Genomic DNA, 17,616 nt, shown 5'->3' on the forward strand with positions numbered 1-17,616 from the left:
CCCCTGCGATCCCTTCCCGTCTGCCAGTGAGGAGACTCGGAAGCAGAGAGCAGGGGCAGGAGCCCAAGTCGCCTGATTCATCCCCCAGCTGTTTCACTTAAATCAGCTGCCACGTGTAAGCTCCTTCCCAAAACCTCCCCAGGGACAGTTTTTGTGGCTGAGTATCTCATATGATGAAATATTTATCTAACATTCAGCGTTATCTTTGATTTTACTTGAGCTTTTATTCTTCTGTTAAATCAAAGCATAATTAAAATTACATTTTTATGTGCAGACTCCCTCTCGAAGGGCAGACAGGACAGCAGTGACAGCAGGAGCGTGACAACAGGGCTGGGGGGAGGGGGGAGGGAGGCTCGTCACCACCCACCGCTCGTGCCTTTAGAATCAAGAACCGTGTGGAAGTGACCTAGTCGCAAAGTCAAATTTTTTAACGCTGAAATCAACAACGCTAAAATAAGAAACAAAACAAATTTCAGGCTGCCCGTAAGAGCTGCAGGTCCAGTATGACCTCATTTATGAAATATCATTCATGTCTATCTGTCCATCCAGACGCCCCTCCATCCACCGCGTGTCCATCTGTACAAAGTCTGAGTCACCACTGATCTAAGTATCAGTTATGATCAGTTCTGGGGGTTGGTGGGGGGGGTAGGACAGCTGGATGATTTCCATGGACTTCTGCTGAATTTTTCCGTGTTGTTCGGATTTGAGCCTAACCCGTCGTTTTTACCCCAGGTCCCCTGTTGTAGTGACGTCAGAGGCTCATCACACTGTAACTACATCATGTAGGTGTCGTGTTCTGTGCCCTTGACAGCCACGACAGCATCAGCTCCATGAGCCAGGACTCACGTCTGGCACTCGGCAGTGCTCCCTGCACATGTGAGCTGCTCAGCGTGTATTTGCTGACGGAGGGAGTGAAAGGAAACGCACCGCCAGGCCTTGCAACGCGAGGGAAAACACGATGACACAGAATAAGAGAAGAAGAAAAGAAAAGAGGGTGGGGTCTCCCTCTCCCGGGGCACAAGCCCTTGCACTCACCGGACCCCATCTCGTCGCTGCCCAGGTAGGAGCTGTTACTTCTCACGCTGGTGTAGGAAAGGACCGAGTCCCGGTTACTGTTACACTCGCTGCAAAGGGGCAGAGAGTACGGGGTGAGTCACCCTCCAGCTCTCACGCTCTGCTCCCAGCGCCCAGAATCCGCATTCTGGGGTCCAGACACAACTCCAGGTCCTCTGGTGGACAACCAGCCTCGGTCAACCAGCAGAGCCAGGGACAGGCAGGTGGACCTGGTGGGTTTCTGCCTCTGATGGAGTGCAGCCTTCCAGGCACAGGTACGTAGAAATAGGAGAGTGAATGAGTTCCCCTCGGGAGTCACTCCTGTCACACAGCCTTGTCCCTGGACACACTGCCCACCCCACAGTCAACCACATGGCTCTGCTATCACGTAGCCTGGCTGGAACCCCAGGGGGGCGGGACAATGCTTGGGAGCCCAGAAGGTACAGGGAGTCAAAAAACCATAATCCTGAAATTCTTTGCTTTGCCTTTTTGACAATTAAAGGAAAAATCTAAGGACTCAAAATTTTAAGGATGAGAAAACCAGATATTTGGAGAAATCCTGGATTGGTAGGCACAAGGCTCAAAGAACACAGTGCCCAGTTCACCAGAGAACCCACAACAAAGACTCCAAGAAAGCCCGAAGCGTCGGCCCACAGATCCCGCGAGTCGCTGGAGGGCCAGGACAGAGGTCTTTCTTACCAGATTCACTCAGTTCTGGATTTTTTCCTCAAAGACCTGAGGTGCCCCCTCTACAATGCCACTTTAGCCACATGGCCGAGTGCTACACAACCTTTCCCTGGAGGCCACTGTGCTTGCTTTTCCTTGGTGTGAGGAATTCTATTTACCTCTGTACGGCTTACTACAGGATACTGAGTTTTCAGTCTAATTAATAGACTCATTGGGATTTTGCTGATCTTGCTCTAAAACTACAAGCAGAAAGACAATTCAGATCCTCTCAGAGCTAGGAAGGGTAAACATGGTCTTCCTCCTTGGATCCAGGAAAACCAGTGCTTGTTGCAGAAATGCTGAGCTTTACACACATCAGACCCTGACTTTCCTGGCCCACGTTCAGCCAGTGTGAGCAGCATGGAAAGGAAGCAGAGTGGGTGGGTGGCACCCACAAGAGGGCAGGCCCCAAAGCCTCAGCCCCGGGGCACAAGAGCTGGCAGGGCTTGGGGTGTGCTTTCAAGGGCTCAGAGAATCCCCCAGAAGCATGAGGCTTAGCAACAGGGATTCACCCCACTGCTTCCTGGCAAATGCCCCACTGGCCCTGACCTCCTGGTGGTCAGTGGCCGCCATGGTCCCGCCAGCCACCCCCACCAAGCCCACCTGTAGGAGTCGCGGTAGCTCATGGTGTCGTGGCCTGAGTCCTCCTGATCTTCCTCGGACACCTTGAAGCACACCTTCTTGATACCCCCGTGGTCAGTCCTGTCCATCTCGCTCTCCTCACTGACCAATGGGGAGGATGAGGCGTCCTCGGCTGAAGGCGGATCACAAGACCCCCCTGAGGTTGGCTCCGTGATGGTGGACAGCAGCCTGCAAGAGCAGAGTTGGAACTGGACTTGCAAGATGGCAGCTTCACTGGCCTCCATGGACATTCAGGGCAAGGCGCTGACCTCGGACCTCGGCTTTGACTCTAAGCTGAAGAAGCCAAAATGCTTTGTGTCCCTTCCCTGAAATCCCCACCAGCAGCCTTGCAGAGGCGCATACACTGTCCCTCCTGTAGGGGGCGGGAGACAGGAAGGGTGCTGACTGCACCACCGAAGTGACACAGGCTCAAGGACACAGAACAGCATTGGGAAACTTCGTAAAGTCCAGAGAGCAAGTGTTCTCCGTATCATAAGCTTTACAGTCTCCCTCATAACAACTAGGCCTGCTGCTGTGGCATGAAAGTACTACAGATGATATGTAAACAAATGGGCACGACTATGTTGCAATAAAACTGAAAATAAAATAAAACAGGCAATGGGCTGTCTCTAATACATAAGGACTTTTTTTTTAATAGTAGTTCTCAACTGGAAGAGCCATGTCCAGAGACATATTCAGCAGCCACAATGGAAGGAGGGTCATTTGGTGGGGGGGCGCTGGAGATGAACAGAATGCCCCGCCCCCAACACAGCATTATCCAGCCCCAAACATCAATGGTGCCAGGACTAAGAAACACTGCTTTAAATAGAACCCAACTGCTCTAACCATATATAAAATTACTAACTCCTTAATTATTAACTAATTCCTTAATATCATCTAGTACCCAGTCCATGTTCAAATGTCCTTGACTGTCTCAAAAATGTCTTCGCACAGCTGGTGTGTTAGAAAGAGGACACTAACCCGGTCCAGATGCTGCACCTGCTGGGGCTGTCTCTTCAGTCTCTGTTTATGGCTTTCTATTGTATTATTTTTTTTTATCGGCATAGCGTTGGTTTACACCACTGTACATGACTTAGAGGTCACCACACCTTGCCCACCATCAAGGCACCCACAGTCCTCTACCAAAGTCCATGGGCCCTCCATTCCTCAGCCACCCTCACCTCTGGTAGCCTCAACTCCTAAGTCTCTTTGATCTCTCCCAGCCCCCCCATCTTCCTTCCCACACCTGCACCGCCTTTTCATGTAGAATCTATGCCCTGGGTTTGGCCAGCATGTCCCCCAGGTGCCACATCTCCATCCTCAATTTTCCAGATCCTACAGCCCAAGCAACAAGACCTGATACTTTGATCAAAGGAGGGCTAGTCTTTGCAGGTAGTGTCCGTGCGTCCTGGTGCACTGCACCCATAGGGACATCGTGTCCAGCTGCCTCTCCCTCTGTAACGCTAAGATCATAAATGTCCCCCAAGCTCCTCCTCTGAGGAATTCCATCTCTACTGATGGCAGCTGTCTCCTCCATCATTTCACTAGATAATGCTTCTCAACCAGAGAAGATGCTGTCCCCAGGGGGCATTTGGCAATGTTTCAAGACATTGTCGGTTGTCAGAACTGCAATGAGAGACCAGGAATACCACTCAACAGTCTGTAATATGCAGACACACCTCCAAGATAGTGGGGGGTGAGGTCCAGATGCAGCAATAAAGCGAGTCACACACATTTTCTGGCTTCCCCATTCATATGAAAGTCATGTTTACACTACACTGTATACTCTTAAGTGTATGGCAGCACTATGTCTAAAGTATATATCGTAATTTAAAAATACTACACTACTGAAAATGTGGTAGAGACACAAAGTAAACACATTCTGTTGCAGAAATGGCTCAGACAGGCTGGCTTGATACAGAGAAGCCACAGCATATAGCACGTAAGAAACATAGTATCCGAGATTCATGATAGAGCAAAGCATGATAAAATGAGATACGCCCATCGTGCGATCAGCACCCCACGACAAAGAACTGGTCTACTCAAAATGTCCACAGCGCTGAGCTGAGCAATCCTGACTCCTCACTTCCCATCCCCCCGGGGCTGCGGCTCACCTGTTGATCTGGGTGACGTACTGCTTCATCTCCTTTAGGGCCACGTCCAGTTTGGTGAAGAGCTGCAGGTAGGCATCCTGGATCTCACGGTCCTCCTGCTTGAGTAGGAAGCTCAGGCCCCGGTCCTCCTGGCCCAGGGCTCCATTGGCTGGCCCAGAGCTGCTGTTGTTGGAACCCTGGCATAGGGCGTCACAATCCACAGCAGGCAGGCACTTCCATGAAGGGGCAGCCATGGTGGTGATGCAGTGTTGAGTATAGGACATGGGGTTCAGGTGGCCTACAGTGGAGGGAAAGAGAGCTCCCTCTGAAACAGCCCCACATACCCACAAGCCCTTAGGATAAAGACATACACACATATTTCAAGGATCTCAATGAATGAGGATGTTTTTCTTCTAGGTACTCTTTTAATTCACTAGATAACTTCAAGAAGATTCGATTTGGTGCTTTAAACTACTGTGATCTTTGTCCTGCCTGGAATGTAGACATGATGGTTGGTACTCCAGCAGTCATTCTATACCATGAGGCATCTTCAAGATGGAAACTATATCAAGAGAATGATGCAGAAAGAAAGAAGCCTAGATCCCTGATGACTGCGGAGCTGCCACTCTAGCCCTGGACTGCCCACTTCTAAGCATGATTCTGTTTAAGTATCTGCGGTGTGAGATCCAAGCATAACTTCTAATGGACACACTCAGGTACCTTGCTCTGGGTCAAGGCCGATGAGGGAGGGTTTGCGACCGAAGCGGATGCTGAATGATCTGCCAACCGAGGGAGTGGTCTTGGGGTAGGATACTTCCATGAGGTTGATGTGGCAATTGGTGGGGCAGAAGTCCAGGCCACACAGTGGATGGGGTTCCAGGGAAGCTTGTTTGAAGGGTGGGCTGACCCTGCTCTTCAGCTGGGCTGCAAACTGAGAAAGGTGGGGGAATATGGGGTCACAGTTTAGGGGTCTGGGAATTCTGATCCACCCCCATACCCACTTTAACCTGACCTACAACAACAATCCAAAACTGGATAAAACGCCAGTAGCTCCAAACATAAAACTAGATTCCCCTACACTGCCTCTCACTGGATCCATGTTTCAGAGAAGACCTGGAGAAATCAGACCTTCAGGTACCTACCACCTCCATTTCTCCATTTCATCTGCACCTGAGTTGCGCCTAAGGAACCATCTCTTCCTGACCCACAGCGCATGAAATTCAGGAAGGCTGCCTCCCCATCTCTGCAGTGATGGGCACTGGGCTAGACAAGGGACCAAGTCAAGCCAGTAAGAGCTGTCATCCAGGTCCTTCCTTTTCTATTGAGGTCACTAAGAATAGAGCTACTAGAGGTTACTTTGTTGCCATATACAAGGGTCTATCTGAGAGTGAAGTCAACACAAAGGAAAGCAAAGTCAAAAAGAGGAGAGAGGCCACAATCCTGTGATAGTGTGCTATCTGTCTGAGCACCTGGATACAACCATGCCTGAAGTTTACCTCTAGACTCTTCTGTAATACAAACCAATTATATTCTCCCATGTGCTTAAGCTAAACCAAGTTGGGTTTTGACACTGACAACTGAAAACATGCCAGGCAGGCACCTTCTGGTAGCAGGCAATCCTCTGGCCAATGCTTTCCAGCTTGATGTCACAGGTGGTGCGGAACTCGTAGTGGGACATGGTCTTGATGTTGTTGCTCAGCGCCATGAGCCGCCCACAGTTCTGCACAAAGACACTGTCGTTGACAGCAAAGGCCTCAAGTATCTGCAAAAACATTAACAGCTACTGATCACTCGCTGTGTGCTAGGGAGGCTCATCCACAGTGGCTCCTGTATCTCTACTGATACCCCTGTGAGGTCAGGTCTATTAGTGGCCCATATTACAGATGAGCAAACTGAGACTAAAGGGATAACAAGTCACTCTCCTAAGTCCCATGGCTACCAAGTGGTGGGGCAGGGACTAGAATTCAGAGTTCCTAACTCTGGGAAACCAGGAATCAGGTGGCCCCACCCCCACAGGCAGGGCAGGCAGTGCCCAGCAAGACCTTGGCAGTAAGGCCGAAGCAGCCACGTGGCTCCACGATCTTCTCCAGCACGTGGCACTTGACGCCCGCCGTGCTCACGTATTCGTACACAACGCCATGCTCCAGGTGCACGTTGTCTACGGTCAGGCTGACTGTGGGGCTGTCTTCATGCAGGCTCAGCTGGGGACCCAGGGACAGTAGGGGGAAGGCTGAAAGCCAAAGAGACAGGCAACCCTGAGGAGGGGCACCACCCCATTCACCTACCCCCCGCCCCAGTACCATGGACAGCTTTGTCTCCCATGAGAAGACAAAAGCCTGCATTGTATGCAGCTCTGTTTGCCTTTCCTGGGCCACTATCATTTACCCCTCATCCTAGAGGATGTCCTTCTAGGAATCAACCCCCTCTCTTGCCCCATTCTCAGTTCACGTGACTCAGAAAGGGGGGCCCTCCTGTATCCTCCCTGAGAGGGGAAACCTGGTTAATCTGTATATTCAGCTTCCCCTGTTCACAGTAATTGGTTTAGGAACCAGCGTGTGACCCAAGTTGGGCCAAAGAGAGTCAAGTCTGGGACTTATGTTGAGTCTACAAAGAAAACGAGATATTCTCTTTTTCAACTGGATTCTAAGGCGCCGGAATCTGGAAGGATGGAGACAGGACCCCCGAGGGGGTGGGGTCACAGGTCTAGCGGGGAGAACAGGAGTTCAATTTTGGCCCTGCGAAGGCTGTGATGCATGTCAGGCATCTGGGGGGGCCATTGCGAGCTCCCACACATTTGTATCTCCAACCCAACCTTGGCCCCACCCTGGATGCCCCACATCTTTCAGGAAGTATGTCTTGTTACAGGGCAAGGGGGAATTCTGGAGGCGTGTGGCATTACGGTTGCTAATCACCGGCTTGAAGGTGATTATGCTGGATTATCCAGAGAAGTCAATTAATCCCAGGGTCCTCCCATGGGGAAGATGGAGGCAGAAAAGTTAGAACTTGGAGATGCTGTGTGAGAACTCAGGCCAACGTTGCTGTCTTTCAGGAAGGGGCCATGAGTCAAGGGAAGCAAGTGGCTTCTAGAAGCTGAAACAGGAAAGTAAATGAATTCTCCCACAGAGCCCAAGAGGAAATGCAGCCTGGTGACACTTTGATTTGGGCCATTGAGACTCATTTCAGACTTCTGGCCTCCAGAATTGTAAGATACTCAGTGTTTGTGGCTCCTAGTTACAGCGCCATTAGAAACTAATACAGAGCTGATGGTATCGAGAGGGACTAGATGAGGACCCAGAGGAGTGTGGACCCAGGAGGACCTGGGCCCCCTGAGTCTGTCACACCACCCATCTGCCCAGTACCTGCATCAGGCTGGTCTTCCTCCCGGGCTCCCTCGCCACTGGGGTCCTCTCCGGGAGCTTCCTGGCTGGCTCGGGCCTCCTGGGCATCCTCATGGGTATGGTAGACCCACTGGTACAGGCCCTATGAGGGGAAGAGAGTAAGGGGGCAGGGCCAAGGGGCAGAGAGTTCCCCAACTTCAAGGTTCATGCTTGTTAGCCCACTGGTGACATCCTTGGAGAAGCCTTCAAGATTTTCCCCTGGAACCTTCCTGAGAGACCTCAACTCATCCTGAGAGACCTCAAGTCATTGTCAGCCCTCAGCCTCTCCAGGATATGGCACAGAAGCCAAGAGAAGGAGGGCAGTCAGACTCATGGGAGCAGAAACCCTGACTCTGATGTCCCCGGGGCCTAGAAATGTGCCAGGCACATGTTACGTGCTCAGTGAACACCTATAGAATGAACCAAAGGACAAGTATCATCTCCACAGACCCCAGTCCTCATCCCAAGGAAAACACCAGTGTCTACTACCAGTGCCTGTACCAAAATGCCTGTGTGGTATGAGAAAAGAGGTTCTTATCACACCCATTTCATAGCTGTGGAAATCAAGGTCACAGGGAATCAGAGCCCAGCAACTCGGGTTTGGGCAGACAGAGGTCAGGTCAAGCTCAGTCCTGCCAGGTAGGCAGCCCCATCCCACCCAAAACACTAGGTTGTCCCAGAGAAGAGAGGGTGGCCCTCAGCCCTCTATCCCACTAAGGAGGCCTCCCTGGCCCCCTTGGCAGCTAGGAGGCTCACCAGGGCCTCTTCTCGGTGGCTCCGGAATGCCTGGAAATGCTCCAGGACCTCTGGGGCACCACCATTCACTGTGTTGTTGCCGCTGACCTTCAGGATGCACTGGCCAGCACAGAGCCCTGCAGCCGCTGCCTCTGAGCCTAAGGGGTGGGGGGGGGGAGCAAATGCTTGAGGTTGAAGGCCAGGTGGAGAGGGACACTGACCCCAGTCGACCCACCATCCCAATCCCCAAACCCTCCACCTCCATCCCTTCCACCCTGGAGCCACCCCCCACCCCACACCCATGGGCAAGACAGGGACTGGCATTCGCATTTTGCAGAAGAATCAAGGCTCAGAGAAGTAGCAGCTAGCCTAAGGTCACACAGCTTCACCCTAGAGCTTTCCGGGACCAGAATTAGCCCATTTTGCAGAGAGGGAAACAGAGGTCAGAGAGGCAAAATGACTCTCTCAAGGTCACAAGGCTAGACAAAATCAGGATTCAAATCCAGGTCCACCAGACTCCAGCTGCATGTTTTCTCAGCTAAACCATAATCCCCAGACTGCAAGCCTTGAAATCAGGCTTTGCTTGGTTAATATGAAGGACTACAAATGCAAAAGAATGCTGAGCTGGTCTGGACATGGGAGAGTATCAGGCCTATGTGGTATGGACCCCAGGGGCTTGACCTCAAACCTGGCTCTTCCAATGACCAACCAACTGCGTGACCTTAACCTCTCTGGGTCTTGACTAAATGGGAACACCAATAATACCCACTCACAGTTCTTCAGAGAATTGGTGATTAAAATATGTAAAGCACTTAGCCCCATACCCAGTTCTTAATACTCAAGAAATACTCAAGGAATACCAGCTGTTTTACTATTTTTGCCTGTTTTACCTACAAACTCCTATTCTCTATAGCTGCTCTAAGGCAGGAATTCTCACCCCAGCATTACTGACATTTGGAGCCAAATAATTCTTTATCGTGGGGGCTTGTCCTGTGCATTGAAGGATGCTTAGCCACATGTCTTATTTCTACCCATGAGAAGCCAATAGCAACCCCACCTCCACTTGTAACAATCAGAAATTGATTGCCAGACACTGCCAGACATGCTCTGTATGGCTAAGAGCCCCCAGTTGAGAACCACTGCTTTAACCACCTACTTCAAAAAATTAACAAGTTCTCAGCAGCTTTCTACGTGAGACACAACTTACTTTATAACTCTGACTAAGAAAGTGGACCATTCCTATTTAAACTTTGTAAGGGGAATCCTCAGATGCAAGAGGGCCAATAGTTCAATATTTTCAGATCTATTTGGTTTCTCTCTAAAACAAAATGACCACTTAAACAGCATGCAAGTAAAAGGTAACAGAGAAGTACAGGTCTCAGACTGGGGCCCATGGACCAGATCCAGTCTCAAAATTGTGGCCAAATTCACACTTCTGGCTTCTCTTAAAAAGTCAAATCTGACTAGCGTGGACCCACATTTTCGCACGATAATAATGCAAATGCACTCTTTTAGAGTGTATATTTTTTAACCTGGCCATAGTCTTCACTACTTCCTATTGTCTTTCTCTGCTATCCATCTGTTACTATTTGACCCTCATTGGCATTTGTGTATGCAAGCCTTGCCTTCAAGCAATAAAGTAACTGACAAAAATGGGGCACTGTAAGGCACAGACCTGGGGTAATGGTTTGGGCAGTTCTGAATGTCAGTTCCAAAGACAAACCCTTCTCCCACGACTCCCTTCTCAGACTCTCACTCACCTCTCCCCACAGCATAGACATATGGTGGAGCGGCTCCACGGATCTGGAAGCACAAAGCCTCTGGATGGTCAGGGACTTTGACGATCCTATCCCAGGAAAAGCACACATAAGGAAAAACAGACTCATTCCCAGTAGTCCAGCAGACCCCACCTTACAGATTGTTTAGGAAATCCAGCCCCAAATAGTAGCAGTGTCAGCCTTTCCAGCCCCCAACTACAGAGGGAATGCTCCTTTAACCAGAGCCCATGCCACCAAGGCCTCCGATTAGTCAGGACCATCTGGCCGGCCCTTGGAGAGCCAGTCCCTCCCCCAGCTTCTCCATCAGCCTGTCCTGAGGACTTTTGGTGGCCAGACTGACATGTCATCCAGTGAATATCCTGGTCCACAGTCACAGATGGGAGAGTGAGCAGTGACCCAGCTCAACCTGGTGCTGATTCTTGGGAAATGCCTGCAGTGTCCCCGGGAGAGCACAACCGGGGAGCCGAGGCGGTGCTGATGCTGTGGGTGGGCCCCAGAGCAGAGCGGGCAGGGTCCTGCATGGGGGCTGCTTGTCCAGTGTTTGACTGTAGCCCTTGGCTTCCCTGTCTAGCTTGTGTCCACCCCGCACCCCACCCTGGGGCCATGGGGTAGCCTGTCCCATCCCCACCTGCCAGATAAACTCAACCTGGGAGCCTGTTCTCAATCCCCAGGTGTTTGCAGAATGTTAAGCAGACACATGCCACATGCCACCTTGGTGATTTCTGTCATTTCCACATAGCAACCAAACCATCAATCACTCTTCCTAAATCAGCTTGCCTTTTTACAGATATAATTGTAGTTAAAACTTTCCTTCACTCCCACCAATAGGCAACTGGGTGTTTGCCTTAAATAGAAGAAGTGACAACCAAATGCACAGTTTTTAAAATAGAAAACGCTTCCCCCTATGCCTATATGTGGTCTCCAAATTCTTCTCACCGCCCGCACCTCTGCCACGCTGGCCCGGCCAGCAGCCTCCTCACCATGCCCCCCCTCCCACGCTTGCACCTCTGCCCCTGACAACCCACTCTCCATCTGCAGCCAGAGGGATTCTGCCAGAACACAGGTCACACTTCCGCTCAGAAATTTCAGTGGCTACACAGTCCTCATGGGGGTACAAAGTCTGAGAGGGCCTGGCCCAACTTGTCTAGCTGACAAGCCACCCCTCCCTCTCTTCTCACTCTGTTCCAGTCCCATCAGCTTCCTCACTGTTCTGCAAACACTGCAGCCACAGTTCTACCCCAGGGACTTTGCACTGGCTGTCTCCAGCACTTAGAACACTCTTCCTCCAGAATTTGACCCCCTCCTTTATCTCCTTCAGGTTTTCACCTTAATCCTCAGTGGTATCTCTGTGAGCCCATCCCTCTACCCAGCAGCTCCTTCCCAGCTTTGTAGGTCTGCCCCATGCTGGCTGCCACTGTTCAGCGCATCTCTCAAATCTCTGTGCTGTGTGTCGTGGCATCTGTCTGCTGCTCTATCCCCTGACTAAACTAAGATCTATGAAGAGTAGAGCTGGCCCATCAGGCATGGCTGGATCCTCAGGCCCCAGAGCACCAGTTGGCGCACAGTGGGCCCTCGGTGAGCATCTGATAGACAAATGAGGGCAGTAGCACTGTGTCCCACACCCAATGCACAGAGAGTGGCCTGTCCCATCTCCAGCTGCCAAATAAACTCAACCTGGGAGCCTGTTCTCAATCCCCAGATGTTTGCAGAATGTTAAGCAGACATATGCCGCATGCCACCTTGGTGATTTCTGTCACTTCCACATAGCAACAGAACCATCAATCACTCTTCCTAAATCAGCTTGCTTTTTTACAGATATAATTGTAGTTAAAACTTTCCTTCACTCCCACCAACAGGCAACTGGGCAGGCCGACCACCAGCACACCTGCAACTCCTAAGAGGCAGGTCAGCCAGGCCCCCTGCCCTTGGAGACACTCACTCTTTGGCCTTGGTGGCTACCAGAAGGCGCAGGGGGCGGCGGGAGCAGAAAGACTGGTTGAGGATGGACTCCACCTCAGAGAAGGGCCGCAGGAACACCAGGTCCTCATTGATGGAGTAGATCTTCCTCCCGACCTGCAGGCCGGCCATCTTGAAGGTGGGCAGGGAAGACAAGCACATGGGTTACTGGCCTCTAGCTCCCCCACTAAGGAGTCTAGATGACCCCAGGCAGCACAGCACCAGCCCCAGAGGCCAAGCTTGGCCAGAGTGAGCCCACCAGGGGAACCTCACATCCCCCTGGAGTCAGCACCGCAGGGGCTCCCGAGACTTATCCTGGCCAAAGAGCTGTGCCGGGAAGCCTGCCGGAGGGGCTAACAAGAAGGTGTTTTCCTTGGGGGAAACTCCTCACAGCCTGTCCCTGCTTCCCATTAACTGGAGTAGCTGCCTTGTGAGTGAGGACTTGGCTAGGAAAACAGGGACAACGCCAACTCTGAACTTGGATGCTCAACCACCTCCCTCCACTTAGATCATCATAAAACTGGAGGCTGATGACTCCAGCAGCCATGAGGCGAGCCTATAGCAACCTGCAGCCAAAAGCACCCCTAGTCACTAGGAGGTGGCAAGCAAGTGCCTGGGCCATGTGGCAGGTGCGCACCCCCCTTCCAACCTGTCTCCACACCCCAAGGAGCAGCTGGGAGGACCTGGGACTATATTCATGCTCGGCCACGGACTGGATTTTCCCCTCCCCCAGAGCCACAAATGTCTTATTCAAGCCCAGATCACTGGATTTTTTCATGACCACAGCTGAGAGAAATCTGCTCTCTCTTCGCGCCACCCCACAGGACCAGGAGAGGGAGCTGGTGGCACACATAGGGAGGACAGCCCCAGGCCTGAGGCCTTACCCAGTTTCCCCAGCAAGTTCACTCAAATAGTCCTGGACTCAGTTTCCCCACAATGGCACGAGCAAGAAGGAACCAGAGATCCCTGGATTTGCCTCAAGGAACGTGAGAGAGCAACCCCCCTCTCGGCCCCTGTCAGGGCCACCCTTCTGAGAGGCCTCACCTCGGCCATTGAGCCCCTCTGAACTGACTTCACCACCACGGCCTTGTTCTTCTCCTCGATGTCGAAGCCATAGTCCTCCTCCTGGGGCAGGATCTGAGGGCCCGAGACAGGACAGGCCCAGTGAGGCAGTGCCGTGGGCCTACAGCCGGCCCACCCGGACCCCACAGGATGCGGCTGCAATCCTGCCAGCTCCTCACACCCCAGGTCTGCAAGAGGCAGGGGTGCAGGGAGAGGGACTTGCAGGGACATGGCTAGCTCCAGGCCAGCAGGATGGAGTAAGGTACAAAGGGTCTGAAACACAGTAGGGGCTCAATCCATAGATTTCAAGTGAAGACACCACCCGGTAGCACTTTGGCTGTCGCTGCTCACATGCTCGCTCTTCCTGCCTGCCTCCCCCTCTCCTTCCAACCTGAGAACAGTCACCTCTCTCATGCACCACTGCACCCCCTCCTGCCCCACCTGCTGGCTCAATGTACTGGCTAATGGATAAAACAGATTCAAAGGTGTCCTGCCACCAAGAACTCAGAGATAGGAAAGGAGTTTAGGGAGGAGCCATCTCTCTAGGTTGGAAGATTTTGGGGTTCAGTGGCAGAGAGACATTGAACTTACTTATTCAACAGGTACGTGCTGAGCTACTGTACTGCCTATTATATGGGTCAGTTACTCTCCTGGGTGCTGAGTACAATACTGAATGAGACAATTCCTGTCCACATGTGATTGTCTAATAGGGCAAACAGACTACAAATAACTAAATGTGCTGCAGGGAGGGAGTGGCATGGCAGGAGGGGACAGCAGAGGAGGTGATATCTGAGCTGAATGAAATGAGGGACAAAACTTTATAGAGTGAAGCACATGCCCCAGACAGTGGGCACAGCATGTGCAAAGGCCCTGTGGTGCTTGCTGGAGGATAAGAAAGGAGAGCAGAGTGGCTGGCAAGGAATGAACAAAGGGAAAGCACAGGAGATGAAGCCGAGAGGCTGGAAGAGTCTTGTGATCCATGGTAAGAGACTGGACTATATTCTAAGTGTGAAGGGGAGCATGAGAGGACTTCATAGTGGGAGCAATCGGAAGGGACAGCAGCTCCCACAAGTACAACAGGGGCAGTGAAGTATTATTGAGACTTCAGCTCCAATCTTGGTTGTGTTGAAAAATCAACTTTCTGTGCCTTTCCCAATTGCCCACAGTGGGCCAGGCTTTTAGATGGAGGCTGCATGCAGCTCTTCAGCGGGCAGAGAAACAGGATTTGGTGGTTCAGGCTGGTAAAAAACCTGAACAGGCTAACAAATGCTCTACCTTAACTGCCAGGATATTTATGGCAACTGAACATGGACAGGGGGCCAGCCTAGAGCACTGAAGGCATAGAACACACGGGAGGAGTGATTTCAGGAGCCTCACCTCTCTGCACAAGGCTAGGCAGGGGAGTGGATAGACAAGAGGAAAGGAAAGGGAAAATAAAGGAGCCCAGCAAGTGCAATCTCTTCTGTGAAGTGGGGCGTCTCGGCCAGTGAAGTGGCCTCTTGGAAGGATAATCAGAATGCCCCATATTCTGGTGCCCAAAGGTGAGAACCCTTCTCTAGCCATAATCTGAAGGCCGCCCAGCTCCCAGGCTTGCAGGGGGGTCTGAGAAAGCAGCTGCAGCTGCTCAGCCCTACTCCTACCAGCAAGCGCTTGGCCAGAATATTCTCCACCAGCTTGAAGTCATTGCGAAGCTGTTTGTTCTTGCTGCTGGTGCCCTCCATCTCCTCGTCTGCATGGAAGCGGAAGTACTGGGACTCATCCTTGAATTCGCTCTTCTCCAGCACTGCAAACCCAGCACACACACGCATGGTCAGGCTCCCGGGGGAAGGTTTCAGCAGCACTTGCCAACTGGCAGCCATGGGCCGGAACCAGCCCCCGTACAAGTTAGGTTTGGCCAGCACGGAGTTTTATTAAATGAAATCATGTGACAACACTAACATATTACATTATTTCCCATAAAAACCAGACTTTCTGACTTTTCTTGAAAAATGTGAACTTGTCCCACCTGTTGTAAAGACATATTGCAAAGCCATGTAATAAAAGCAGTGTTGAACTACTGAACTCCAGAGATGGATAAAGAGCCCGTGAAGAGAACAGAAATTCCACATACGTAAAATTCTATGTGTTTACGGGAACTCAGTATATAGTGGATGAGCAGTGCCATGCAGACCATCCCCCACATGCTCCAGGGAAAACTGACTTGGGGGGAGGGGGAAATAAAGCTGGATCCCTTCCTCACACCATATATGATCGTAAAATGATGGATTTGACCCAAATATCAACAGTAAAACTAAAGCTCACCCCCAAAAATGTAGGACAGGATCTCTGCCCTAGGGTTAAAAAAAAGATGCCCATGTACAAGATCCCCCAAAACACACTAAAATAAAAGTAAGGACTTTCATTCAGTAATAAGGTCGTAGGCAGAGAGCACATTTAAAGGTAACTGTAGGAATAAATATCTTTAATACACAAGGAACTCCAACAAATCCAGTAGAGAAAGAAGGCAGACTCGCAGACAAAGGGGCAAAGTATATGAATGGGCAATTAACAGATGGGGAGACCCAAATGGGCAACAAGTATATGAAAAGGAACTCAGTCTCACCAGGAATCAGAAATAATCCACAACGAGACTCCTAGACAAGGGCCCTGTGGGCTGATGCATCCGGCCCACCACCTGTCCTTATACATAAAGTTTTAAGGGAAGAGAGCCACACCCTCTTGTTTACCTATTACCTGGGATTGCTTTCACATTACAACAAAAGTTAAATAATTGCAACTGAGACTATATGGTTCCAAACCTAAAATAGTTACCATTTACCTCTGTTCTAAGACAGACAGGAAAAATGAATGAAAACAACCAGTAACAGGTCCCCATGGATTATAATTAAACTAAGCACCTACTAGTGCCAGGTACACTGTGGGTAGAGGCGAAGGTCCATGGAGGATCTGCTACACGCCTTTTACAGACGGGGAGACTAGGACCCAGAGAAGCTAAATAACTGTCCAAGGTCACAGGTCGAGCAGGTGCAGAACTGGCTACATCTGTGTTTTTGCTGGCTGGCCTGCCTTGAGAAAGGCCCTATTCTGGAGTCAGTGGGATAACCAGTCGCCTCGGCTTCCAGACTTCCCTGTCATCTCAAGATGGAGGCTTTCTGCCGAGTTGTGACTAAATCAAAAGCAGCAGTTCCTTTCTCCACCTCTCACTCCCCAGGACATCTGGCTGTTTATGAGCCTTGTTCTCAAGACACCCCTATTACCTACTTCTTTGGATAAAACAGACACACAAATTGCTGCTTTCCCAGAGCTGGGGAGCCAGGCCAAGGGAGACTGGCTGGCATCATGTCCACTGTATACATTAGCCTGAAAGACTCAGGCCTGGGGGTGATGGGGGTGGGTGGGGGGGTTTCCACATTCTGTGTCCCCTGGAGCCTGCTAGAAGCCCAGCACTCAGCCAGGTGAGGCCCAGCCATGCCCATCCTTCAGTCCAGGCCACAGGCCAGACTTGTGAGATGGGCACAGGTCCAGGTTCAAATTCCTGCTCAGCGCCTTTCTAACTTCATGATCTTATAGCCTCTCTGAGCCTCAGTTTCCCCATCTGTGGGGCTCATAATAGTATCAACTTCCTAGGATGGCTGCAAGGATTAAATCATGAGCCTCAGTTTCCCCAGATGTGCCCAAAGTGAGAGAGCAGGACCTCCAGCCTCTCAGGGCCCTCCGTGAGGACACCGTAGGCCCCTTGACCAAGCTCAGGTCCAAAGCCGCGGGAGGTGCCACGCGGGCCACAGCCCCCCCTCTGCTCCGTGCCCTAACCTGCATTTTGCTGCAGCCACAACCCTAGGATTTGGCCCTTTCCTATTTTAGGCTATTTTTGAGTTCGTGGCAGGGAGCAAAGGAACAGGGGACCCGCCCTGCAATTTCCCCTCCCTGAGGGGCCCCGAGGGTGTCGGTACTGCCTGGGAGTCACCCCCTGCAGAATGCCCACAGCCAGCAGCCTTCCCGGAATAGCAGCTGGGGCGGACCCCTAATTACTCTCCCCCACAAATGAGAGGTTCTGCCCATCTGAAGGCAGGAGGGATGGAGCTGTCAGAGGGCCCCACAGGGAGCAGCGGTTTCTGGGAACGAGGGACTCTGGTGAGACTGTGTGGATCGATGGGAAGGCCAGGCTGCCGTGACTGGGCACAACCTGCCTGTGTTAGCTGGGAAAACGGGCTGCAA

General features: G+C 51.5%; 1 protein-coding gene across 1 annotated transcript in view; it reads right to left on the bottom strand.

Annotated features, from left to right (window-relative positions):
• Positions 1-17,616, bottom strand: part of PREX1 (phosphatidylinositol-3,4,5-trisphosphate dependent Rac exchange factor 1) — a 164,721-nt gene that overhangs the window by 14,222 nt on the left and 132,883 nt on the right. Inside the window, exons 16-27 of the mRNA XM_037499984.2 lie at positions 15,042-15,184; positions 13,384-13,476; positions 12,323-12,471; positions 10,366-10,451; positions 8,627-8,763; positions 7,853-7,973; positions 6,536-6,723; positions 6,094-6,255; positions 5,214-5,424; positions 4,515-4,791; positions 2,383-2,589; positions 1,036-1,124 (exon numbers count right to left, since the gene is read on the bottom strand). Coding sequence (XP_037355881.1) covers positions 1,036-1,124; positions 2,383-2,589; positions 4,515-4,791; positions 5,214-5,424; positions 6,094-6,255; positions 6,536-6,723; positions 7,853-7,973; positions 8,627-8,763; positions 10,366-10,451; positions 12,323-12,471; positions 13,384-13,476; positions 15,042-15,184 — 1,863 coding nt within the window. The remainder of the gene's footprint in view (positions 1-1,035; positions 1,125-2,382; positions 2,590-4,514; positions 4,792-5,213; positions 5,425-6,093; positions 6,256-6,535; positions 6,724-7,852; positions 7,974-8,626; positions 8,764-10,365; positions 10,452-12,322; positions 12,472-13,383; positions 13,477-15,041; positions 15,185-17,616) is intronic.

Source organism: Talpa occidentalis, unplaced genomic scaffold (assembly GCF_014898055.3).
Source record: "Talpa occidentalis isolate TD23 unplaced genomic scaffold, MPIMG_talOcc4v2.1 talOcc4.10, whole genome shotgun sequence".
Classification (NCBI taxonomy): Eukaryota; Metazoa; Chordata; class Mammalia; order Eulipotyphla; family Talpidae; genus Talpa; species Talpa occidentalis.